Genomic DNA, 27,653 nt, shown 5'->3' on the forward strand with positions numbered 1-27,653 from the left:
AAGAATTTATTTTCTGTAACAAAAAAAACAGAATAATATTTTTTTATAATTTGTTAAAATAAATAAATAAATAAAACATGCCTTCATTTACATACATACTTTATTTCTTGAGCTTCCTACTACTATTGCTAGTTTTTCAAGTCTCAAGTCTCAAGATACTGAAGAATTTTAAATGCACATTTAAAGTTCACATTATTTCAATATTACCAAAACAATAATTTTATAAATACATATAATTTAATTTCCAATTTTCAAAATACACAGATTACATACAAATTTGTGTTCCACACAAGCTTAATAAATCTATAGCATAATCTAGACAGAAAATAATTATTCTTTGTTACAAGTTGGATGAAAATTTAAGAATATAAGAGAAATAATTATCTCCTTAATACATAAAATTTAAACTATATTTAATCTTATTCCAATAAATAGTTATTCCACCGAACTAGACGAGCCGCAACATTTTTATTGCACTCTTCATCTTCCACGAGAAAATTGCATACTGACATTCTTGTGAGGGATGCACCGTCCAGACGCTAACATGCCTGCCAAAGCAGCCCTCGAGTCTATAATCAAGAAGACCAGGCTATCAGTTGTCGAAAATATTGTACAAAAATCCATTGTAAACAGTCCTATAACTGAAACATTAAACCAAAATCCTACTCAAGGTCATGACAAATAAAAGCAAAATCCTACACCAAAATTCTTACAGCCGATTCAATCGCTGACAGTTCTTCCTTCCCAACTTGCTTCCAGAACCCATCAATCATCAATCGACTGTTGACAGCTTCCAAAGGAATAACATCTTCACTATCTGATTCACAACCCCCAATGGTCTCCCTCATCTTCTTCACTCTCTTATTGTCCACTAGCTCATTTTCACGACTAGCTTCTCTTTTTCCAGTACAGTGAATTGATTCCGCCTGCACTTTCCTCTCTGATGGATCTAAAACTGCTTTATGATCACAGTCAAGAACAGGATCACAGCCAGAAGAACTAACAGGAGAAGGCAGCATACCTATTGGACATGGGTTCCAAGATTTTGCGACAGCCCAAATTTTCTTTTCCCCCACATCAGCATTGTTTGTCTTCACAGTTCCAACCTTCACATGACGTTTCACAAACTCTAGCTTCTCAGCTGCTTGACACAGAGAATCCTCTTGCTGGCTGATAAACTTATCATGACTCGAGAACAAATGGTTTTCTTCACTAAAATCAGGAGTAAACAAACCAAGCACGGAGAGTTTGCTCAGTTTCTCTACCAGAGAGTTACTTCCTATCATGCGTGCAAGAAGCAGGACAGAACCCATGAGCTGGTCATTTCCAGGAGCCAATAGCATAAGGCATTTCCGGAGAAACTCTCTGAGAGTTTCTTTTGGTAGACGTACCCCTGCTGCAAAACCTTCACTTTCAGCCGCTGCACTTTTGCTGTCAAAAGCCCAAAGATATTTTATTAACCATGCAAACAGAGAAGAAAGGTTCTCAACTTGGCACATATCAGCTATTTTCTCTGGTGATGTATCAGCTCTTTTCTCTGGCGATGTAAGATATCGTCCCCCTAAGAACATCCACCATAAATTTAAAATTTCAAAAAAAAAAAAAAAAAAAGATAAGCACAACATACATGATTTAACTTCAGAAAGACAAGATCACAGAACCTAGCAATAACTTATCAGGGCCCCATCAACCAACCTCATCCCAAATAAAATTAAGCAGATAACATAACACGTTTAGCTTGACTTTCATTTCCAAGTCCAAATCTAAACCATTATTTAAGGCATGTTGACAGGCCAGGGTTGACAACAGCAAGCTTGGTTGACGTAAATTTTTTCAGACATAAAGAGGCATTAGCAGGGATTGAAGGGTGGGGATTCTTAACATTAGTATACTCTTGCAGCTGACACATGAATAGTGGCATAACAAGAAAGGAGCTTGTCACTGCCAGGGACTATTTATTTTAGCCAGTTTGACATGCCTGGTTCAAGGATTGCCAACTCCATCACATGAACTTCCAAGGTCCTAGGCATGAGCATACTGAGAAGGGCATAAGTTGCTCCTCAAGTTCAAACCAATCAAGACACATTCATGATCTAAAGGATGGTGAAATTTTCGGAAAATAGATAAAACAGAAACCATAGTAACTCGAATATGCGCCAGCCCTATGTCCTTCCAAATTTTGATAATTTCAGGAAGCCTATAAATTGATCTTCTTCCAATATCCTCTAGAAGATTAAAAATTACAGTTCTTTTGAACTTCCAACACAATAGATCCCTCCCTGTAAACAATTAACTGCAGCAAAATGCCAGATGGTAGAATCTATTCTAAAACAAAAGACAAGGCTAAATATTATTTTAAGGCCCTAAAAAAATTTAAAAAATAAAATAAAATAAAGGAACTGTCACTTACAAATTTCATTTTTCACGACTCCACAAGTTTTAGCAGCAAGATCAAGGACTGCACTGATGAGGCTCAAAAGCAATTTTGGTTCCTTGCTTGAGAGTTTAGTAATTACAAGCTTCCAGTCATCAAACGAAGTTTGCAAAAATTCTGTATTTTCACCAATTTGAGAATTATTTGGGAGATCAACTGAGTCCGAGGAATTCATTGACTTTATTAAGAACTCCAATAGCAAGGATACTACTTCTGAAGAGGAAGAAGAATATAATCCAACGAGATTTTTGACAATCCTTGAAATCTGCTTCTTAGAACCTGAAAAATCCATTAACAAATAGAAGGCATAAACTTAGAATTGCCAAACAAGGAAAAGGCTAAAAATTTGAGATTTGTCTGCAAAATTAGAATTAATGAAGTTAAGTTTGTATTAAAGAAGCTGAAAAATGGAAAGGCTATAGGACCATATGACATCCCAACTGGAAACGCCTAGACGACATGAAATTATTTAGTTCGCTAATTAGTTTAGTTGAACAAAATAATAAGAACTAAGAAAATGTCGAACAAATGGAGGAAATGCACTTTAATACCCATGTACAAAATAAAGGGGATGTAATAACTATCATAGCATTGAACTTATAAGTCAAAAAATGAAACTTCAGGATAACAAAGATTAAGGTTAGAAACAACGGCCTTCGTTTATGAGAAAATCAATTTGGTCTTACACTAAACTATAAAAGCTATATATCTATTAATATTAAAAGGAATTTGTATATGGTTGACTTAGAGAAAGCCTATGATAGGGTACATAGGAAAATTTTATGGTTCTAAAAAAAAAAAGGTATGTAGTAAGTATATTGATGTCGCTAAGGGTATGTACAATAAAGCAATGAATAGTGTTAAGACTCTACAAGTAGGGCTGTGCAATCGGTTGGTTCGGTGGCAAAAATCAAGGAACTGAAATTTTTTCAATTTATAGGTGGGTGAACCAGAACAAACAAAATTTGTATTATAACCAAAACCTCTGAAATTCCCAAAAAACTGACTGAACCAACTTTCATGAAACAATTGAACTATTCATTTTTGCACCAAACTGAATGACAGTAATGGAGAACAGTCCACAGGAAAGCAATCAATAAATCAAATTTTTATAATTGTTTATGTTGCATCACTTTGGGATGTTTGTAAGACCCGCGTGATGGCCTCACCAAGATCAACCCATGCGCATGTGAAAGGTTCCACAAAATCTCTTTTGACAATTGATGAGGTTTAATCCAATTATATATGCTTTGAGGCTGTGAGTCTCAGTCTTCAGACTCTTCACGAATCAACAGAAAGAAGATAGAGTTGAGAACTGGAGAAGCAGTGAGGCTGAGGAGGGAAATACTGCAGTGGCCAGCAGGCCAATGACCCAAGTAGGAGCTGCTTTACTGTTGATGAAGAGCCAAAGACGAAGAAGATGCTTGGCCTGTGACTTCGTGAGTTTCCCTGCAGTCGCACTGCCACATCTGCACCATCGCACACAGCTCTTGGAGATGGAGTTTAGAGGTTTAGCCATTCAGTATTGAAGATGAAGAGGGGAGGAGGACACTGCCCTTTTGTACTCGTAACTCTGAGTAACTGGGTATTGGGCCATTGAAGTGGATTGGGGCTGGGGCAGGAGCTGGGTACTGCCGTGCGAGCAAAACTGCAAGGGGCCTAGCCATCTTGGCTACAAACACAACATTATGAATTCGATTTTCTGACCCAACTGAAAATTTTTACATATAACCGAAATCTGAACCGATTTTTCTTCAGTATAAGAATTAGCACCGAAACGAACCAAATCAATTATGGAACTGAACCTAGACCAAACTAGTTCAGTTTGGCCAGTTATTTCGGTGCAAACTGAATTCTACACAGCCCTATCTACAGGTGGAGTAGAAAATTTCCAATCACAATAGTCATCAAGGGTTTGAGTCCTAATCTTTTAGCTTTAGTGTTGGTAATTATTAAGAATATCCAAATTGAGGTTCATAGTGTATGTTGTTTGCAGATGACCTTGTCCTGATTGATGGACTAGAGGAAGATTTGAATCTAAAATAGAATTATGGAGAGAAGCTTTAGAATCTTGAGGCTTTAAATAAGTAGAAATACGACAGAATATATGGAGTGTAACTTAGATCATGATAGGAGGATATTGGAGAAAAAATCAAACTTAGTGAACAAGAAATTAATAGCACAGTCGGATTTCACTACCTTGGATCTATTATGCAAATACAGAGTTAAGGCAGGTCAGATAAAATGGAGAAATGCTTTGGGTGTGTTGCATGATCGTAGAAGAAAGGAAAACTCCATGGGACGGCTACAAGGTCAACTATGCTACACAGATCAAAATGCTGGAAAACTAAGAAACAACATATCCAAAAACTAGAAGTTGCCAAACGAGAAAGCTAAGGTGGATGAATGTATATAAAAGAAAAAAATTAAGGAACACATACAAGATAAACTGCACATAGCACCCGTAGAATATAAGCTAAAAGAGAGGGGTCTGAGATGATTTAGCCTTGCGCGACAGGCCAAATAATGCACAGAGTGAGCCAGTAAAAATGCTAGCAGGACTAGGAGGTCTATGAGTAGACTTAAAATAACAAGAATGAGATAGTCAAATAATTTAACAATGATACATTTATCAGGACATTACCCAACATTGTGCGGAATAGTGGAAAAGGATTCATGTAGCTAATCCCACCTAGCTGGGCTTATGGATTGCCTTGGTTGATTAGCAAATTGAGCAGCTTTGCTTCAGTTAGAGTTTCACTACTTTTTTTGTTTAGTTTATATTAGGAAACACATTGTCCTCAATGTCTTTGCCTTCCCTTCCATTTATAGAAAAAGAAATAATAAATAAATAACTCCTACCTCCACATTTTGAATGTTTGAGTTTGCCAGAAACAAGTGAGAAAAACTTGTTACTCCCATAAAACAGCTCACTCCGCCTAGGACCTACAAAGTGAAAGTCAATAAATTAACAACTCCACTACAGTAGAAAATGTTGAAGCAGCGAATGCAAAACCATATAAAACAATTTTTGGCTAAAAGAATATAGTATCGAAACAAGGCCTGAGCCTTTGAGGATTGCCAGCAGTTGATACAAACATCACACTTTACAGACAATCTCCAATGTGATAAAAAAGAATAAATTTTTTATGTAGAATCTAAAGAGGTTAGAGAATGTCATTTTTTTACTTATAAACATATCTTTAAATGAGAACGAAATTCAAAAAAAAAAATTATTTACCAAAGCAGATCAGCTCAATATCAACACCTGATCATATTTTAAATTCTTCATCTTACTCTTTCACACACACACACACACACACATATAAAGGTACTCATTCTAATTTTTCGGATTTTATAAGAGTTTGGTAGGACAGTTTTGTATTCAGCAAGGAAAACTAAAATACATTTAATATTGAAATATGAATATGCTGTATGTTTGAGGTTTTGTAGCGTGCAACAATAGAGAGATCAACAAATGAAGCTCTCAACCTCAACTCAAGTTCAACGCACTTGAAATTTTTTAAATTTTGGGCAGTCTTGGAGTTTTTTTCTTTTCCAAGAATTTTTTCTGTTTTCATAAAATTTTTGTAACGGTACATATTAGTTGACAAGCTAGCAGACTCTAGGGTTTTATTTGTTATTAATGAAATATCCTAGCAGTATACAAATTTCCTAATTTATATTTGGTCAAATTGAATTGAACTACTGATTATATTCAGGTATTTAATATCTGCCGAGTTGATGTGCAGGTTTATCTTGGCAATATCATATGATGGCACTCGAAGACCCAGAGGAAAATGAAGATCCTAGTTGAATATTCATTGTTGTAATTTATATTAATATTAATTTGGGTCTGTAATATTTAAGTAGGAATGGTTTGTAATAATTGGTGTATATCATACATGTAGAACTACAAAGTTCAAAGACCATAGAACGACTTTAGGTCCCTACACATCACTTGAAAATCAAATAACCTTAGAAAGACCTTAGGGATCACCTTTCGGTCGACCGACACCGGATTTTTTCGATGTTCTAAAGAAGACCTAGAATAACCCTAAGACACCCACACATGCATATATATATATTTGGTTAAATAGAATGGGTAATCACATGATTAAACAGAACCAAAATGCACTTTAAATGCATGCTCGGTCGACCGTACTACTCAAGTACAACTCCACCCGGTCGACCGAACCAAGACCGGGTCAACAATTTAACCACAACCCGGTCGACCGAGCCATGGCCAGAATATTCCTCCTGGTCGACCGAACTCCCTATAAGTCAACACTTTAACCATCCGGTCGACCGAGCTCAAATTGTAAACCAACTACTTGGTCGACCAAGTTCCCACGTGTGAGTACTCAACGCTCTGGTCGACCGAACTACATAGTTCAAATCCTCCCGGTCGACCGAACCGTGCAGAAAAGAAAAATCGCCTTAGAACCTCTTTGACCGGTCAACCGAACTTCTAGTTCATTTCTTACCCGGTCAACCGAACGTGCACAAGTCGGTGAATCGAACCTTGCTTCGGTCGACCGCTACTCTCGGGTTGTCCCAATATTTTTACCATGGTTAAAATATTTAAACAGGGTTAATTGTATTAAAATGTATTAAAACATTTATAATAATTCTATATGTGTCCTGAACGGTTATATTTTTAGGGAAGTCTATATATAACCCCTCATTTGGAATAATTAGGATGAGATTAGCAAGATCATTAACGAAAAATCCTCTCAAATTTAAAAAGCCTATTTTGTCAAATACTATCTCAAATACTCCTCTACTTCATTCTCTTTGATCATCCAAGTCTATAGAGAGTGTTTAGATTATTAGTGCTTCATTCTAAATAGCCCTATACTCTCATTGATATTTGTATTATTTGATTTTTGTTGAGAGTTTGGCTAGAGTTCTTCCCACGGATTTAACCTGATAAATCTTGTGCTGGGAAAACTCTTTACCTTGAGAATCTTTACATTGTCTTTGCAAGATTTCTTAAGTAATTACTTTTGTGCGCAAAATATTTTATAAAGCTTGTTTTCAAACAACTCTTATGCTTGATACAATTTGAGAAAATATTTTTGAGTTAGTTTGAACAATATTGCTAGCATCTTTGAAACACTTATCTGATATTGAGATTTCATATACTTTGTTTTCAAATATTAGCTTGCTTGAACACTCTTGTGCTTGACTAAGTATAATCATTATATTGAGTGTGGATTGCACATATACACCACTGAGCTTACAATTCTTACATGATTAGTGTGGATTGATTATTACTTGCGCATATTGTAGTACATATCTGCTTAGTGTGAGAAGCATATTTCCGTGTACTCAAAAATTGTATTACACATTTGTTGTATTCCAAGCATGGGCCTGAAGAGGGGGACTAGCCCTATTGGATAGTCCCGGACTGGCTTAAACCCGGTTAGGAAAGCTAGGTGCGCCATATTGATAAGGCGTGTTGGTTGAGATCAGCCCCTTGAATTGACTTAAGTGTAATCGGTGCCGCTCCACCCGTTAAGTGAGCCTTTAGTGGAATCCTCGGGCTTGCAAGCTAGAGGCGAGGACGTAGGCATAGTTGCCCGAAACCCAATAACATTTTGTGCGTGTTCTTTACATTTCCGCAATTTACATTTTTTGCATATGTATGTTATAGTTTGAATAAAGCGCATGATTTAATTTACGTTTCTTATATCTATCTGCGCATTTTGAGATTGTATAGAAAGACCCTAGGTTATCAAATCATACTGAATTCTGACTTGACCTAGGAGAAAAGTTTAAAATTCCAATTCACCTCCCCCCCTCTTGGGAATACACCAATTCTAACAATTTATTCTCTTAATTTATTCCTCACCCATTGTTTCTCCAATCTGCCCAACATAACTTTGTATGAGAGCCATTGCTTCCTTGCCAAACACTTTTCTAAGCACTCTTCCCCAAGCCATCATTACCATTCCTTAAGAACCACACCTAGATTAGTTGATTTGGATCCCAGAAGCCCAATTTCTTCTCAAAGATTTAGAACTCTTCCTACGTAACAAGACAGTCCCCATGCGAGATTTGGATCTCCTATATCCAGCAAGTATTCTAATGGACCAAAGTCTTTAGTCTAAAACTTTTTCTAGAGAAATTGCCAGACTCCAGATACACTGATCATCATTACCAATACTCACAATGGCATCTACATAACACAAACAGCAAGAGGCCAAACTCAAGCACAACAGCCTTGAACCTACCAAACCATGCTCTGAAAGATTGCTGCACACCATACAAGGACTAGAATAACCAAATTGTACACTTGAGTATATCTTTAGCAACAAGGCAGGCCTTCTGACGAGCAAGACAACCATCAAAATTAACCTTCATGGCGTACACCCAATGACAGCCAACGATAGAGGGATCAAGTTGTTTGAATCGTTATCCTTCCACTCCCGACACCGGTAGAGGGGTTGAGATGCACTACTTTTAGCCTCACCCAGTACTAGTGGGTTACTGTCATTGAACATTTTGATTTTTTTATACTCTTTAAATTAGTTTAGTTGGAACCTTTACTGACTTTTGGACAGTACCACAAAAGTGTTATAACTGGATTTTTCTCTTATTTAGCTTCTCATTTTGTTATTTTCAGAGTATGTCTTCTGGCTACTAATATCTGTCTCAGGCTTGAAAGTTCAAATTTTTCCTGTAGTCCAGCCTGACCCAGTTAATTGGGACCCACCCGGATGGGGTGGGTCCAGGCATGACAGTTTTTATCTGGGTTTAGGAGGATGCCTTATCCTCCAAACTTTGTGAGTATCTCTAAGTGTGAGAGAAAGAGAGATTCTTCAAATCAAGATCCAAGAAGGAAGCACCACTTGGTAACATTTCAACAAATGTCTTCAGAAAATAGAAAGTAGAGCAGTCACATAATAGGCCAATCATTTGAAATAGATCAAAAATTTTAAAAGATTATATGGAAGAATGTAAAAGGATCCAATGATCAATGAACTGCCAAAAAAAAAATCTCTTTTAAGGATATTGATAAAAGATTGTGAATATTGGCAAAAGAAAGCTATACAATGAATGAAGATACAAGGTACATTTACAGGTGAAGGATAGCAAAATAATAGAAGCTAAAACTTGCAAAAGGCCAAGAATCTTTCTCTTTAGGTTTTTGACAAGTAGTCACCATGCTATCATTGAATGCACATGTCGTCATATGACTCATACATAGAGCATAATTGCATAAAGCCACATGAATCATCAAATTTCTTTTCCCAGTACACAAGGTTCCAAATGCCTTCTAAAGTCTACAAGCACATGCCAATGCCCCATATGGTAGGGGAAAGGGATTTTTTGCCACCACATGCTGCATCCTATATTCGAGTCTTATGTGCATTGAATAGAAGATAAAAAATTTATCCTTTGGAGCAGTGGAGATGGTGTTTTAAAGTATAAATTGGTCAAAAAAATTACGTGTACATGATCTTCATGTGATGAAGAGGGCTCTTCTTGGGAAGTAGCACAGGATATGTCTTGTGAAGCTTCCCAAGAAAGTGGGGTAAGGGGAAGATGCAGGAAAGGGCTCGGTGGGCCCTCCAACAATGAGAGATTTCCTGTCAAGTTTTTTTTATTTCTGGCTGTCTAAAAGGGAAAGATTGGGCCAACAGATTTTCCTCAGAAGTTCTGAAAAATGAGAGTCCAATCAAGGTGGCTTCTTCACTTGGAAAGGGGAAAAACTCCTACCGCAGATACTCTGAAAAAAATGGGCATATGCATAGCAAATCTGTATTTTTCATGTATAGAAGAAGACAGTTAATCATCTTCTCTAGGACTGCAAATGGTGAAGACTCTTTGGATTCTGGTTTATGCTTCTGGGAGAATTGGACGGGGTGGCAGCATAATATCTGGGGAAAGAACTGCCGTCTTACAGACTCCATGAGCAATAAAAAAAAGATAAATGACCTTTGGATACCATTCCAGAATATTCAGAGAACGTAAGAGCTTTTGAAGTAGTGGAAACTTTTCAAAGAAATGGAAAGGGAAGGGGTTCTGTCTTAATTTTTGGATGAGAGGTTTTTCTGTACAGTTCTGATTCGGTAGATTTTGCGGAGCATGTTTTGTGGTGTCTTAACACTTGAGTGGTTTCATTCAAACTTGGATCCTCCTCGGATTCCAATTTGCAATTCAACACTTAACCCAAAAACATTTATACAATATCAATAGATGAATATCTATAGACAAATCAAATAACTTAAAAGACCAAAATGAATTTATAGCACTATCATATCAACTTAACCAAGGAAACCTAAATTAGAGAGAAGAAAGAAAAATTTGTACTTACGTTTTCCCTTAACTAATGAAGAAGGTAACTGGATGGACTTCCTGAATTTCAAACATAAAGCCAGTTCATGCAGTCTACAATTGACTTTTTTTCTGATGTTGGAAGTCCCTTTGCTCTGAAACAAAATTGACTTCCTTTGGGCCTCCCAATAGTTAGATTTCAACCAATCAAGTGCCTGCACATATCAACATCAGATACCTCTCCAGCATTATAAGAACCATCTTTCAAGTGGAGAAACCACAAGTCATAAGATACACAACAGGAAATTGGGCATGAGCAAGCACATCATTACAATCCTTTTTTAGTGATTGAGCCATGAAATCTTTTTCTTTATTTTCAGTTTTCCAAAAAATGACCTCTGGAAAAAATTGGTTAGCATTTTATGAACTTTGTCAAATTTGTGCTTAGTACCTTAACATTCCTACGCAACCAAAACCAAGCTGAGTTCAGGAGGAGGTTTGCATTAGGTAGCCAACAACCAGTGTAAAACTAGTCAAATATATGCAATATGAACCGTACCCAATTAGCCCACCCTACTAACTGGTACTTAAGGCTCAGTTGTTGTTGCCACTGTTTCTGTTAGCATATTAAAAATTTTCATTTTCCCTATTTCCTGTATAATGGATAAAATAGAACCACCAAACCTTAAATCCTACCAAGTGAGATCAGCTATACTTATCATAGAGATCAGATTTTTTTTTATTTTCTGGCAACTACCGAACACAAGTGTGAAAATGTCATAAATACTAAGCATAAGAGAGTGGAAAAATGAAGCTCTAAAAATAATCTCAGTCAGAGATATCTTAGAAGATTTTTTCAGCCAGGGAAAATAATCTCAGTTAATATCTGGTGCAACACTTTAACATATTTTCACAAATCCTTTGTTAAACATATTAAACAATTTATACTAAGATGACAATGATATTAAAATATATTATTATTTAAAGAAATAGTAAAGCAATTAAAATTTACCATTGCACATCCCTCCACACATTCTCTATTAACAATTATTCCACTAAGAGAGACAACAAGTACACTACTTAGAAAAGGATGGTTTAAAAAAAGTTTGTTGCAGGAAGTGGTTTACAAGTCCAAAAGGTCACAGAGCATAAAAATATGGGTGGAAAAGCATTGTAATTATTTTTGAACTTAATATATGAAACATAAAAAATGGTATTATCCAAAATACTCCACAATCTTATGTTACACTGGCAATGCCCATGTTTTAATAACATTATGTCATGAACCTGATCCTCTCTTACCAGCAAGCCAAAATAGCAACACATAGAATCTTTAAATTGCAAGTGTGAGTCACATATGAAATGATATGGACGAAAATATATATATATATATATATAATCCAAATTCAATAACTCATGTCATTTTTATGCAATAATGATCAGATTATTGACAAACTGAATCTTGGTGGACTTCATAGAATATTTACTATAATTTGTTGTCAGTAATACCATTTCAATGAAATCTACATTGGAGACATTGTATTCATGATGTTATATGAAAACAGAAAACCTAGGAGCCGCATGGCATCACTGTCAAAAAGTATAAAAATGAAAACTATAAATAATAGGGCATCCCGGGGCATCAAGGATCCCTGTTTTGCAAGGGTATGGAAAGAGTCGCCCCAGTGTACGCAACTTTATCCCCTGTTTTATGCAAAGAAGTTGTTTCCTTGGACTCGAACCCATGACAATTAGTCACCAAGGAGCAACCTTATCATTGATCCAAGGCCCAGCCCCTACAATGAAAACTACAAAACCAAAAATCAGAAACTAACCTATTCGGTTAATATTTTTGAAACTAGAACATACCCAAATTTTGATTAAAAAAAAATTGTTCATTTTTGTCCTTGAATTAGATAACAACTAAAAAAATTATGATTAAAAAAATAAAAGTACAAAATGATACAAATTAAAAAAACAACAATAAAAATAAAATTATTACAATTATTTTTCACTTAACTATTATATTCCAAAATTCACTTCACTAGAAAATCTTCTTGTGCATGATAATTGGAAAATAGTAAAAAATATTTTGTAAATAGATTTTTTTTTTTTTTTTAAGTTTCTTAGATTTTTTGTTTTAACTGTATTTTATATTCATGTTATCATCTTATTTTAACTTAAAATAAAATTATATGTATAAAATGAATGATTTAATCCCAAAAAAAAAAAAGTTAATTCTGGATATTAAAATATCATGACAACAAGAAAACCATAAAATCTGGTTTTCAGTTTTTTTGAAAACAATTGAAAACCAAATACAGAAAATTAGTATAAGCAAATGTGCTTTCATTATACATTTCTTCCCTATACAAAAATGAACACAAAAAAAAAAAAAAACAAAAACAAAAACAAAAACAAAAAAAACCAAAAAACAAAACAAAACAAAACAGAAATAATACTAAACAAACCCTAGTACTTTGCATGGATTTGGTTAAATTTTTATTTTTTTATAGGAAAACAAAAATCATAAACAAGAAATAGAATAATTTACATCAAGACGAAGGAAAAGGGATATCCTAAAGAAATAAAAATAAAAAAATACATAAAACAAACTAAAGGAATACAATAATGTATTAATTGATCCCCTCCAGTTCCTCTAAAGACCTAGCAAAAGTAAACCTCAAAAAAACCCAAAAGAATAAGCCCAACAAATGCAAGGAACCACTATATCCCAAAGAAGGCAAGGAGTATTTGATTTGCTATTAAAAATCCTTGCATTCCTTTTTGTCCAAATAGTCCAAAAGAGAGCAAAGATAGCACATCTCCAAAGGATCCTCCCTTCCTTCTCCCAAAACCTCTATAGTGTCCTTGGGAAAACCACGTCCTCACCAAAGACTAAAAACAACATGAACCAAAACACTTAGCCATCTTGCAATGTAGGGGCAAATTGTCAATAGTTTCACTTGAGTCATGGTGTATGAATCACATTATGCATATATCTGGACTTAAAGCTTTGTGAGGCCTCATTTTCTGCCACAAATCATTGATATTAAGCCAATAAAGTAACAAAGTCCACATGAAAGCTTCAATTTTGAAAGGAACCTTTGCCTTCCAAATAAAATTATTCAAGGGGAAAGCACACAGACTCAAGGATTTCATAAGTTGAGAGAAAAAGGATTTAGTGGAAAAAGAACCAAAGGAATCCCCTACCCAAATCCTCAAGTCATCTTTCAACATGGGAGAAAAAAATTTCACCACTCTCAATAAAATAGTTAAATTATCAAACTCTCTCTCATTGAGATTCCTAAAAATTGAAAATCCTAAGAGAGAGCCCCCCTTTCCAAATTGTCGAAGTCAATAATCAAAGGGTTTTGTAACCTAGACAAACTAAAAAGACAAGGGAGCAGATATTTAAAGACAAAGAGCATCATACTCCATAAGAGAGCAAAAAGGAGAGGTTTAAAGATGAAATTTGGGGAACCTACTCAATTTTTTGATCTCTTTCAATTTAGGACTCTATTTTGGAGAGAGATCTTGTCGACCTCAACTTCCAACTTAAGAGAGAGAGATGGAGAGAGAAGTGGGTGAAGAGAGAGCGAAGAGAGAGTGATGTAGGATGAGAGGCGGGTGTTTGCATGGATACCCATCTTGAAGGCCTATGTCAAAGAATAGGGTCAACGGATTATTGGGCCCTAAACCCAAATGTGCTTAGTTAAATAAGTTGTTTATTATGTATGTTTAGTTTTATTGTAGTAGGATTACGTGTTTTGGGGGCTTGTTCTTAATTGTGTATTTTAGGGGAGTGTTTAGTAAGTTCATGTACCTTTAGGGGTATATGTGTACTTCTTGTATTATATGCTTTCCTAAAAATAGTGTTTCAAAGCCACATAGGATGTTGGTTATTGAAAATTTTGAATTGAATGTCCCCAAGTGTAACTCCTTCCCCTCTTTTCTTCTTCCCCATCCCTTCTCTCCTCGATTTCTTCTAATTTCTCCCTTGGCAGCAAGATACATGATGCCATCCTGCAAAGCCCAAAATTGATGTCTGTTCTTCCACTTAAATCCCTCAATTTTCCACTCATTCTTCTTCTTCTTCTGTTCTTCTCTTCTCCATCTCTGATTTTCCTTCTCGAATTTCTCCTCTGTTCTGTAACTTCTATATTCTTTTTCTTCTCTCTTCTTCATTCTATACCTTTCCCTATTTAACAATACTCATTGCTGCATATCAGAAATTGTTATCGCAGCAGCTCTGTTCATTGCTAAAAAAAAACTGAAATTGCAGCCACTGCCATCAAATTTCAAAGACCACTTTCGAATGTCATTTCACGACACCACCATCACCAGATGAAGTACAAACCCTCGAAAGGCCCTTCCCCAAAATCTCATCACCACCTGATCAGCCATTTGGCCCCATGCACTGGAGAAAAATTTCCAGCCATTGCCCCATCGAAATCCTTAAGCTTTTGGGATTGTTTCTCCACAGCACCACCACCACTGCAATTAGCATCCTCTGATTTACCTTTGCTCCAAGCTCCATAGCCAGAAGGTCACTGCGGGTAGTTCACACACCCCATGTGCCAGCAACGCGTATGTTACTTAACCAGATTCTCCCGCATTTTCCAGTGTCACGAGAAATTGCTTCCAGCCACAAGATTTGGGTTTTCACATGAAAATTGATTGCAGCATCATATTTTGATTGAGGACATGGTATTTCGCAAGCAAGCATGAAAATTTGATGCGCAAAAACTAGAAATTTGAATGCCAGCATCAAGAATCAGATTTCATTGTCGCAATTCATGAGCTTTTTTCAGCATAATTTCCACATGATACGCAAGATTATAGGTGAATTGAGAAATTCAGAAACAGGCCAATGGTTTGCATTAATAAACTAAGAATTGCTGGCATTTGTGTTAAGGATTATTGGTGATCAATACCTTTAGTATATATCTTTGAAATTAAAATAAAATAAAATAAAATAAAAACAGCAGATCGGGGAGTTATGTTGAGTTGTCTGCAAAGGTGGATTTACTGTCCGATAGGGTACAAAACATGGAGAAAGCCTTGGAGACTATTACTAATGCTTTGAATAAACTGACAACTGAAGTTGCAGCCTTAGGTAAAAGGCCCATGGATTCCCTGCCAAACAGGAAAGTGGTATAGCAACTGGCCTCATACGTTCACATTGTGTGAAGGCCGAAATGACCACTTGAGTAGAGAAATATAACTAGAAGTTTCATGTTTTCGAGTACCACATATTACCGCTGCAACTTTGGCTCATTCTAGTGTACTAGGTCAAGAGTTGATTCAACTCACTTCTTCCCTTTCCTTGTCCTCAGTTTTATATTTTGATTTTTGATAAGTAAAGTGATACTGTACAGCTAAAGGACTCCAAAGGGGTTTTGCCCACAAACAGCTGAAAACAAACTAAAAGGATTGCTCAGTCACAGTTTTATGATCCAAAGTTTAACATAAATCCTTAAAAATTTTAGGCAACTTCTTATCCCTTATATTGTGTTCCTCAAAACCTCCAAACAAAGAGGAGAATTAGTGGATGGAAGGAACTTATTTGCTAGATAACTCTTTTCAACCAACTGCAGCATCAAGTTAAAATTCTGTTTTAACTCTTTGGTTGCACAACCATTCAGTCATCCATCTCTGCTAAAACTTCAAAAGCTTGGTACTCCATTTATTTAGTATCCAACTTTAGTGTTGAAGTGTTCCAGATCTCATAAACATTATAAGTCCATTTTCTACCTAAACAGGAGAAAATTAGTTTTGTTCCCTTCCCCGTTCTTTCAGACACATAGCAACCTCATGTCCCCACGTTGTCAGCATTTAGATGTTCTTGTTACTTTTGTTGATGATTATTCTTGAATGTCATAATTATTTTACTTCAAAGATCGCACTAATTCTTATTCACTTTAAAGCAATTCTGCAAGGAAGTCCATGTTCAATTTCATCATAATATTCATGTTCTTCACATTGATAATGCACTTGAATACAATAAGCATGAGATTTCCACTTTTTTACTGAAAAAGGAAATTTGCAATAAAACCTTGAGTATATACTCCTCAACAGAATGGTGTGGCATAGAGAAGTTTGAATATACTTGATGTTGCCCCTCAATTACTTATTCACATGGGTCTACCCAAATATTATGCTACTCTCACAGATTACTAGCAATTGTATGCCCTCTATTGTTTCAAATGACTCCCTTTACTTCAATTTTTAATCCTCAAGTCATCACCTAATCTTCTCAAACATTTAGTTTTACTTGCTTTGTTGAAGGTCATGGGTCATGGCCCAAATCATGACATTCTCTCCACAGGCAACTATATGTGCTTTTTCAGTACTCGAACACAAAAGAAGGTATTACTACTATGACCAAATGGCCCATTCACTCCGAAACATTTTGTTACTGTTACTGATTATTTAGTATATGTTAGTAACTAAAAGTTACTGAGTTAGTGAGGATGTTATGGTCATTACAATGTACTTGGCTTATATTATAAATAGAGTATAGACCAATCATTATGATCATGTCTTCCAATTTACACGCCTCTTTAACATGGTATCAAAGCAAGATCCCCAAACATAAGCCCTAATGTTGTGATTGGGAACATGGATTTTGGGTCTTGGATTTGGGTGGATTTGGACAAAATTCAATACAATTTTGTATTACATTTTGTTCAAATTCACACAAATCCAAATCCAAATCCTCTCCCAAACATAGGGTAAGTGTCACAGCCACCGCTAAACCAAGCCCTAGAAACTTCATAACCCTATGCATAGGAGGATCGCCCGCCACACTAAACTCTGAAACAACACCAAAAAATCTGGATGCCACTGCCAGTTAAAAACCACAAGAACTCTAGATTTTCCAAAACCACCTCACAGTTACACACCATGTCAATATACAACCACCTAAAATTTCATTGCTAGAGCACCACCTATGCACCCTTATGTGATCGATGGCCACTACTTCGACACCATGCATTGGTATGTCACGTTTTTTTATGCATAACTTTGCCCCAATCAATTCCCACATGGCTTGAATCCCTCTATAATCCTTCATATTGAGTCGCTGGCCATGCCCTTCGTTCCAATATTTAACATTTTCCAGTCATTTACTCACAGAACTTTGTTAATGGTTGTTTGATGCCACTAGAGTTGTGTGTAACTAGTAGCTGAGTTCCTTGGGGCTGTAGTAGTTTTATGCTAGTTTGTTTATGACTTGTTCAATCGTTCATTGTTGTTTTACTTGTTCACCTTGCTCGTGGGGGTTCTAGTTGTTTACTTTCTTCACAATTGTTCTAGTTGATGTTGTTCCTTGCTCATCTTGCTTGTGTGTTGGGACAAAGTTCATGAACCCCAAAAGTATGTTTTCCTCATTAGCCACCAAAGATTACACCCGTACTTGTTCAGAAATTGATGAATTGTACATTCTATTTGTCTCAAAGGAGTATCTGAGGTCCCTATAGCCTCAAGCTTCCAAGCAAGCATCTCATCACATTGCATTTCTTGCTCAAAAGGTAATCCTACAACTTGCATGTCATCCAATATCTCTCCCACTAGTGCTTAAGCATCAGTTCTACTGCCATAGACCATATGACATGTATAACCAACCCTTTTTCTACCCTCCAATGTTCTAAAAACCTACCTTGAGCTACCCTTACTAATGGATCCACACTACAATTAATGAGATAGAATAGTAACCTTGGTCGCTCAGTCTCTCTTTCTTTCCTTTTTCACTCCTAAATCCCCTTTTAATCACATGTATATTAGTAAGATTAAGAGATCGCTAATTTTTTTTTTGTGACGTTCTTTCCTCATTTTGTTCTTATTCTAGTCTAACGACGAGGAAAATGATTGGAATAGGACGTGATGGCATAGGACTTGAGGCTAGTGGACTTTGCTACTTTCAGTCGCTCTCTCTCATCCTATAGCCTGCATTTTGATCCCAGACCACTTAAGCATTGTCGACTTGGCCATCCTTTGCTGGACAAGTTAAAGTAAATAGTTCCTAATTTGAGTTATATGTCTAATCTTGTGTATGTCATGTCAGTTGGGAAAGGCACCATCATATACTTTTTTGCTTCCTAAAGCAATAACTGGCAGTTAGCCCTTTCATGTCAGTTCATCCCGAAGTTTGGGATCTTACTTATGTCGCATCAAATTTTGAATTCAGTATTCTATTACGTTTGTTGATGACCATTCTCAAATGACTATCATTGATGACTAGTCATCTTGTGCCCACACTCCACACTTGAATGGAGTTGCAAAAAGGAAAAACAAACATATTCTTGAACGTGTTCATCCTTTACTATATCAAATGAATGTCCCCAAAGTTTCTTGCAGTTCTGAAGGTCCGTCTTGTTATGGAAGTATGTACTTCGGTGTATAGTTTGGTTTTTTTTCTGACATATTCTCTCTCATTGCCAAACTTGTCTCATTCGTTTGTTCATCTCCTTAGCCACCAAGTGTGTTGGCCTATGCATCAATTCAATGTGAAATTCCTTTCTGTACAGTGATCTTTTAAGAGGAAGTCTATATGGAGCAACCATGTGGGTATGTTGCATGGGAAAATTACAAGCATTGATATCATCTAAAAAAATCCTTGTGTAGAATATTTTGGTAGGTTTAATGTGGCTGTGACTTAATTTGGTCTTCAACAATCTGCGGTACATCACTTGTGATCTTCACCATATTGCCAGTAGGATTTTGTTAATTGCGCATGTAGATGACATAGCGATTGCTGGATCAAGGTATCCAGAGTATGAATTGGTTTCTCTAGAGAAAATTTTAAACTAAATATTTGGGTCCATTAAAATATTTGGGTATAAAAGTATCTAAATCTCGCAGAGGGACCACCTTGTCATGGAAAAAGTATATTGTCTTCTAAATGGGACTAGGCTATTGGGATAAAAAACCAACTAATACACCTATAGATATGAAACAGCAAACTAGCATCAAATGTGGGCGATTTCTTAGCTAACCCTCAATGGTATCAAGACTTGTTGGGAAGTTAAACTACCTCAAAGTCGCACAATGAAACATATATTTTGCTACAAGCATTGACAGTTTCTAGATTCTCCTCAAATGATGCATTGAAATATTGTCATTTGTATCTTGCTGTGCCTCAAAAGTGCACCAAGAATAAGCCCTCTTGTACCAATAGGGGCCACACTCATATTCAAGGTATTGTATGTCTGTTGGCAGTAACCTAATATCTTGGAAGAGTAAGAAACAAACTGTTATAACCCTGGAACACACATGAGTTCGTTTGGCTAAATAACATGCTAGAAGAACTTATTTTCTTATAGTGTCAACCGATGGAGTTGATGTGTGATAATTAAGCTCTATTTGATTGCCTCCAATTCAGTCTTCCTCAAGAGAATGAAACATATCAAAGTTGACTGTTATTTTTCTAGTCATTGAAAGCATTCATGCAAAGTCTAAGCACCAACTCATTCATCTATTCACTTTAAAGCTTTATGGGGCGTTCAAGGTAAAAATTGATTTGTAAGAAGTTAGCAGAATATGAAATCTATTCTCCAACTTGAAGTGGAGTGTTATTGGTTATTAGTTATTTACCGCATTATATGCAAGTGTACATTGGTCCGAGGTTAGGCAGCCATCTTACAACCCATATCCCTTCCCACTCCTTCCAAAAATTTGAACTAATATTTATAACATATAAGTCTCAAAATATAGAAAACTTACAAATTTAACCATTTGAATGTCCTAGCCCCCAGTGTTTTGGAGCATAGATTTCAAGGCTTGGATTTGGATTTTTGTGGATTTGGACAAAACACTACATAAAATTACCTACGTTGGTAACTATGAGTTAATGAGGGTATTATGATTATTATTATGTACTTGGCTTATATACTAAATAGAGGGGGAGACCTATTATTATAATTAAGTTTTCTACTTTACACAACATTTTTCATAGATGTGAAAATCCACATGATATTTTTTTAAACTAGGGCAAGATATCAAGTATCCACCGATGACTCAATTCTCCTCTCTACTTTGTGCCCTTTTCTTCCAATTCTTTTGATGGTTTGTTGTCCATGTAACCTTCTCGTTCTAAGCTCAACTATGCTTACAGCAATGCAAAGAATGGAGAGAAAAAAGTTAATGAGACATTGTAGCCTTTCACCTGGCCTTCAACATCTAAGTTGGCATCCACCTATTTTTGATAATCTTCTCCTACATGCTCCATAAAATACCCAAAAGTTTATAATCCTTCTACTTCTAATTGTGCCTATCATTTCACTAATTTTATTTAATTTTGAGTATCTTTCTCTTCAATATTCCCCATTGCACCTTTGCTTTTCCTCTCTTACCATCCCTAAACGTCAACAGGAAGCAGTAGTTGTACCTAGTTTGAAAAGTGCTATGGATGTTCATGAATGCCATATTATGCCATTATACATGGGATTCAGTTAAATAGCCACCAATAAGGAATTTGTATGGTGTAGTCATGTTGATGGGCGTATACAATAAAATATCACCCATATGGTAGTACAGTGTGCCCAAAAGCTCATATGGTTGCTAAGGATGTACACAAACTTGTGGTATTTCAATTATTTTATGACTTTACCCAATTACATGCCTCAATTCAGTATGCGTGTCAAATTCTGTCACTGTTATCTTGGTCCCTGTTTAAATTAGATGTGAAGAATGCTTCTCTTAAAGATAAAAAGGCACATATAGAGCACCTCTAATATATGTTGCTCGGAGGAACAACCAAGGTAAGATTTCACATTCATGTAAGGCAACATATGGGCTAAAAATTTTCTTAGAGCCTCATTTGGGAAATTCACTCAGAGGGTCATTTCGCAAGTTCATGCTAACCACTCAGTATTCATTTGGAGACGGTCCTTTCAAGCGGTCATAATTACCGTTTATGTTGGCGTTATCTTAGTCCCTGCGCACGTATAAAGTGTGGCCCATATAAATTAACATTTATTATATCAGTTTTACCTTTATTTATATATTATATACTGCTTTAATTATTTATATATCATATTAGTTATATATTATATCAGGTTTAACTTTATTTATATATTATATATTACATGAGGTTTACCTAAAATCGTAAATTCCTAATTGCCAAGATTTGAGAAATAAATTTAATGGTCTTGAAATAAATATATTATACATAAATAATAAATGTTTTTTTTTATTTTATGACTTAATTTATTAATAAATGAAATATCTAATATTTTAAAATTTTAATTATTTAAAGATTTTAAATAAACATTACTTATTATTTTTAACCAAAGATTATATTTTTTTTTATTTATTATATCAGGTTTAGCTTTATTTATATACTATATACTACTTTAGTTATTATAAATCATATTATTTATATATTATATCAGGTTTAACTTTATTTATAATTTATATATTATATGATGTTTACCTAAAATCCTAAATTCCTAATTGCTAAGATTTGAGAAATAAATTTAATGGTCTTAAATTTATACATTGTACATAAATAATTAATATTTTTTTTATTTTATGACTCTTATTTTATTAATAGATGAAATATCTAATATTTTAGATTTTTAATTAGTCAAAGATTTTAAATAAACATTACTTATTATTTTTAATCAAAGATAATATTTTATTTTTATGTAATAAATATTTAAAACTAGAAGGACTATTTAGTACTTACAAATTATATTATATCTTTCATTTTTTATAAGAACTGTAACTTTGTATTTTCTATGTATTTTGTGTAAAGATCATCAAATCAAGTCTATCAAGATGCCACATGAGAAAGGAAAAAAGAACTTACCTAGTGAGGACATTGGATGAAATTTTGGTACTCCAGTGAACGGTAACAAGCATATTATTATGTTTAAGTTATGCGGGAAAATAATTAATTGAGACATTACATACTTAAAACAACACTTGGCACATAAAAAAGGTCAAGTGGCTGCATGCTCAAATGTAACCATACAAGTAAGAGAACAAATGATGAAACATCTAAAACCGTATGCTGAAAAGAAAAGAGATCAACAAAAAAAGAAAAAAGAAGTGGAAGCTCAAATTAGAGGAGATTTTGAGAATTTGAGTGATGAAGAACACTCAAAATAAGAAAGAATGAGATTTGCTCGACAAGAAAGCATACGATCACAGAAACAATGGGGAGAGAGAGAGAGATTTCGAATAAGAACAATTGGAGGGGGCAATATTTATGAAGAGGGAGGTGGCTCTAGTAGTGGCGGCGCCAGTGCTTAAGTAGAGCTCAATCTTAGAGTGTTTGAGAAGCTAGAGGTAGTGGATGACAATGGATCAATCCCAATGCCCCTGAAGCTAGACTAAGGGCAATAGATCCTATTTTAGAAAGAAGCAAGAGTGCAAAATAACCAAAAATAAACACTAAGGTACTCAAAGGCTTAAAAAGTAAATTAGGAAAATCAGTTGAAAAATTCTTAATTTATAATCAGATTCCAGAAAATGTAGCCGACTCTCCATTTATGCAGTCTATGCTTGATGTTGTTGCAGAGGTTGGAAAAGGGGTGAAGGGTCCATCACCCTATGAGGTATCTGAAATTTATTTGGAGCAAAAGTATCGAGAAATAAAAGATTATATATCTTCTTTTGCTGGCATTTGGAAAGAGCAAGGTGTAAACATTATGTGTGATAGATGGTCAGGACCAATTAGAAAACACATAATAAACTATTTAGTTTAATGCAATAAAGGCACCGTGTTTCATAAGTCAATTGATGACTCTGATGTGCCAAGTTGAACAGCTAAATATTATTTCAAGTAATTTTCTAATTTTGATTGTATATGTAAATAGTATTATAGACTTGTATATTTTTAATAAAGTAGTACTAATTATTAAATCTATAATTTAATTTCAGATTAATGGATAAGATGGTTGAAGAAATTAGAGAAGAGAATGTTGTCCAAGTAATGACTGATAATGAAGCTGCAATGAAGGCACGAGGGAAATTATTAATGCAAAAGAGGCCCAATCCCTACTGAATAGCATGTGCAGCTCATTGCGTAGACATTATTCTTGAAGATATTGGTAAGAAAAGTAACGTGAAGAAGGTCTTAAAAGATGTAAGAACAATAGCCTCTTTTATTTATAACCACAGATGGACAATGAATTTCACGAAGAAATTCACAAATAATAGAGAGTTACTTCGCCCTAGCATCACTCGATTTGCCACCAACTTTATTGCCATAGACTATTGTTAGGCATAAACAAGCATTGAGGAAAATGTTTACATTTGATGCTTTGAAAAACTCAAGGTTTGGGATGGCAAAATCAGGCCCAGCATATGATATGAAGAAGATTATCTTAGGAAAAAAAAATTTGGAAAAAGGACTCAGATATAATTAAAGTATAGGAAACCCTTATGAAAGTTCTTAAATTGGTTGATGGAAATGAAAAATCAACCATGGGTTTCATATACGAGGCAATTGATAAGGCAAAGTTGGTCATTCAAAAAGATTGTCGGTTCTACAAAGACTATTGGAAAGTTATTTATAACTGGTGGAGTTTTCAATTGCAACAAGATTTGCACGATGCTGATAAGAGTAAATAAAATACAATTTCTTATTATTTTAACCCTTAAATTATGCATAGTTGCATTAAAACACTATTATTGATTAATATGTTTGTAAATTTAATTTTAGGATATTTTTTGAACCCCCAATTTCTTTATAGTGCCCCAACCACTCCTAAAGTTGCTAGAGAAGTCATGGATGGGGTTAAAAAAGTGATAACCAAGTTAGTCCCCGATATAGATACTCAAATTCGGGCTATTAATCAAGTAAGTATTGGTTCTATTGAATTGAATAAGGAATTATTTCAGTATTCTATAATACTTTCTAGAATATATATGAATATATCTAATTAATTAATTATACTTCACAATCATCCTTTTTTAGTTGTTGTTGTATCAAGATAGGAAGGAGATAATTGGAACCCCGTTAGCTTAAAGGGCAGTGAAACAAAAAAAATCCTAGTAAATATAGATAAATAATGGATGAATGGATCTATTTTGTCATTTTTATGTTCAAATTTGACTTTTGAAAAATACACTATACTGACATAAAACTCTCTTTAATTATTCACGCAGTCGAATGGTGGATTCATTATAGCATGTGTGCTCCTAAGCTCTAAAGAATAGCAATTAGAGTTCATAGCCAAACCACATCGGCTTCAAACTGTAAGCGTAAGTGAAGCACCTTTAGCCTCATTCATACGAAAACAAGAAATAGACTAAACTACATGAGACTAGAAAAGCTTGTTTTCGTGCATTACAACATGAGGTTAAAGTTAGGACATACAATGAGAAGAAGCCAACAAGAAATTGAAGATAGTTTCAACCCTATCAATTTGGACTACATTTTTTAAGAAGATGATCTTTTGAGTCCATGATTAGAGGAGAGAGAGGCGTCATTACTCGACGGTTAGGACAACTCAAATTGGTTAGATGAAGAGGTTGGTTGTACTATAGAAGGAGGTGATCAACCACCAATAAACGTGCATTATTCAAGTTTAAGCCCTGAACTTACACAAAGTGATGACAATCTTGGTTTGAGCCCACCAAGTGATGATGATGGTGGTAGTGGTGCTGCAGCTAGGGCTGGGGGTGGTGGTGGTGGTGGTGGCAGTGTAGGATATGATTACGGGTATGACACAGGGTCATTATTTGTAGGGGATGCATATCCTCCTAGTCGTTATCGACTACATGATATACCCGAAAATTATGACTTAGCACAAACTAGAAGAAGTCACCGACACCAAGATCATGATTCTGCTTAAGATTCATATGGTGTGGTTCGTAGTTTTGGCAACTTTGGTTTAGATGATTCATCATCACAATCATATGGATCTCATCTAGCATATCCACCACCTCAACACTATGATCCATATTATGCGTCTCATCTTTATTTTAGTGGATTAGGGTCTAGTGAGTCTTCTTCTACACACCACCTAAAGCCAAACCCAGCCCCAAGTTATGGATATTATTCAAGATATGGTCAACGAGGAGATTATGCACCTCCTATATATTATGTGTCTCATCTTTATCCTAGTGGATTAGGGTCTAGTGAGTTTTCTTCTACACACCACACAAAGCCAAACCCATCCTGAAGTTATAGATATTATTCAGGATATGGTCAACGAGGAGATTATGCACCTCCTATATCAATTGGATTTTCACCACCAATAGATTTTCAGGAGCAAATGGGTATATTCAACTATGTATTTCCACAAGGGTGGGGAGATAATTCCCAATCCCAATCCCAATCTCAAGATAGAGATGCAGATTATGAAGACCCTCCACGTCATTCTTTTTGGTGGTGACATGTGCTATGTTATAAATTTTTAATATTGTATTCATGTATTCAACTATTGATACCAATCATTTTTCAAATTCATGTATGTGTATATATTGAGTATTGACTCATTTTTAGTAATTTTATGTCTTTAATTAATTGACTCTTCATTTTAATTACATTTCTACAGTTTTTTACCCATTAAAGTAATGCAACTATAAAAAAAAATGTCTTTTTTTTGTAAACAACGCACTAAAATTAATATAAAAATCATATTACCTATTAAAAGCATGTGTAGGTTGAATAAAAACAGTCAAAATTCATTAAAAATCATGTATTCATGGATTCCATGCTCATTTTTCAATTTTGGCATGGTTGTGCATGCATGAAAAAAAATTCACAACCATTACGCCTACTTCCTGTTACATAACATCCGCATCTCCCGCGTCCCGTGACACCCGCGACCATTACACAATGTTACCTGCGACCGCGATTTAAATCCATGATGTGGATACCACTTTTATAGCTCTTGTCCCTAAGAAGGATGTTCGAAGAGGGTGAGAGACTTGCAATCAATAAGTTTAGTTACTAGTTTCTATGAAATTCTCACCAAGATCTTATCTAAGAGGCTTCGAGAGGTATTAGAGAAAACAGTTACTCTAGAACAGCCTGCCTTCATTAAGGATACACACATTCTAGATGCTGCCCTGGTGGCTAATGAGGTGGTGAAGGATGTGAGGAGAACCAGAGGAAGGGGAGTCTTGCTCAAATTAGATTTCTTGAAAAAGCCTACAACATAATTAGTTGGAGTTTCATGGATCATGTGTTGGCTATGAAGGGTTTCGGGTGGGTTTGGAGGAAGTGGATAAAAAGGTGCATCTCACAGTAACAATGTCAATTATTGTGAGTGGCCAACCTAGGGAGTGGTTTCATGCCTCACAGGGTTCGACGCAAGGGGATCCTCTTTCCCCATTTCTCTCCAACCATGCTCAAAATCTTAATATCATCTGAGGTCTCTAGGTGGGTGGTAGGGAGGAGATCATAGTATTCCATCTCCAATTTGCCAATGCTTTTTCTCGAGGATAGGGTGCTGAATTTTCATAAGACACTATACTGAAAATCTTCGACAATATTTCAAACCTTAAGATTAACATGTCTAAAAGCAGGGTAGTGGGTATCAATTTAGATTTGACAGAAGCAGAAGGCTTGGCTAATCTTGCAAGTTGTAATTGTACCAATTTGGAGTGGCCTTTGGCTAATTTGGGACTTCCCCTTCGTGGAAATCCTAACTATACCTCAGTTTGGGACCCTATGGCGAAAAGATCGGGTAGTAGATTAGAGTGGAAGTTGGCTTACATATCATTAGGAGGTCGCATTACTCTCATCAATGCAGCTCTTATGCACCTATATATTTTCTTTCCTTTTCCAAAATTCCAAGGGCGGCAGTGACTTTGGAGAGGATTAGAAGGGATTTATTATGGTCAGAGTTGAGGAGGATAAGAGAGACATCTTGTTAGCTGCAATAGGATTAAAAGACCTAAGTCTGAAGGGGCTTTGGGACTAAGGAGAGTGGTTTCTGAAAAACATTTCACCAATTGGAAAACGGCT

General features: G+C 35.4%; 1 protein-coding gene across 4 annotated transcripts in view; it reads right to left on the bottom strand.

Moving 5' to 3' along the window:
* Positions 1–218: 218 nt before the first annotated feature.
* The window catches only part of LOC131149179 (uncharacterized), a 49,347-nt gene continuing 21,912 nt past the window's right edge, over positions 219–27,653 (bottom strand). The window contains exons 7-11 of one of the 4 annotated variants that reach the window (XM_058099362.1): positions 10,761–10,935; positions 5,297–5,380; positions 2,411–2,713; positions 714–1,561; positions 219–569 (exon numbers count right to left, since the gene is read on the bottom strand). In XM_058099362.1, coding sequence (XP_057955345.1) covers positions 540–569; positions 714–1,561; positions 2,411–2,713; positions 5,297–5,380; positions 10,761–10,935 — 1,440 coding nt within the window. In that variant the 3' untranslated portion in view covers positions 219–539. Of the gene's footprint in view, positions 1,562–2,410; positions 2,714–5,296; positions 5,381–10,760; positions 10,936–27,653 lie in introns of all 4 variants that reach the window. The other 3 variants (XM_058099364.1, XM_058099363.1, XM_058099365.1) reach the window with 3 other exon arrangements.

This window comes from Malania oleifera, chromosome 2, assembly GCF_029873635.1.
Source record: "Malania oleifera isolate guangnan ecotype guangnan chromosome 2, ASM2987363v1, whole genome shotgun sequence".
Taxonomy (NCBI): domain Eukaryota; kingdom Viridiplantae; phylum Streptophyta; class Magnoliopsida; order Santalales; family Ximeniaceae; genus Malania; species Malania oleifera.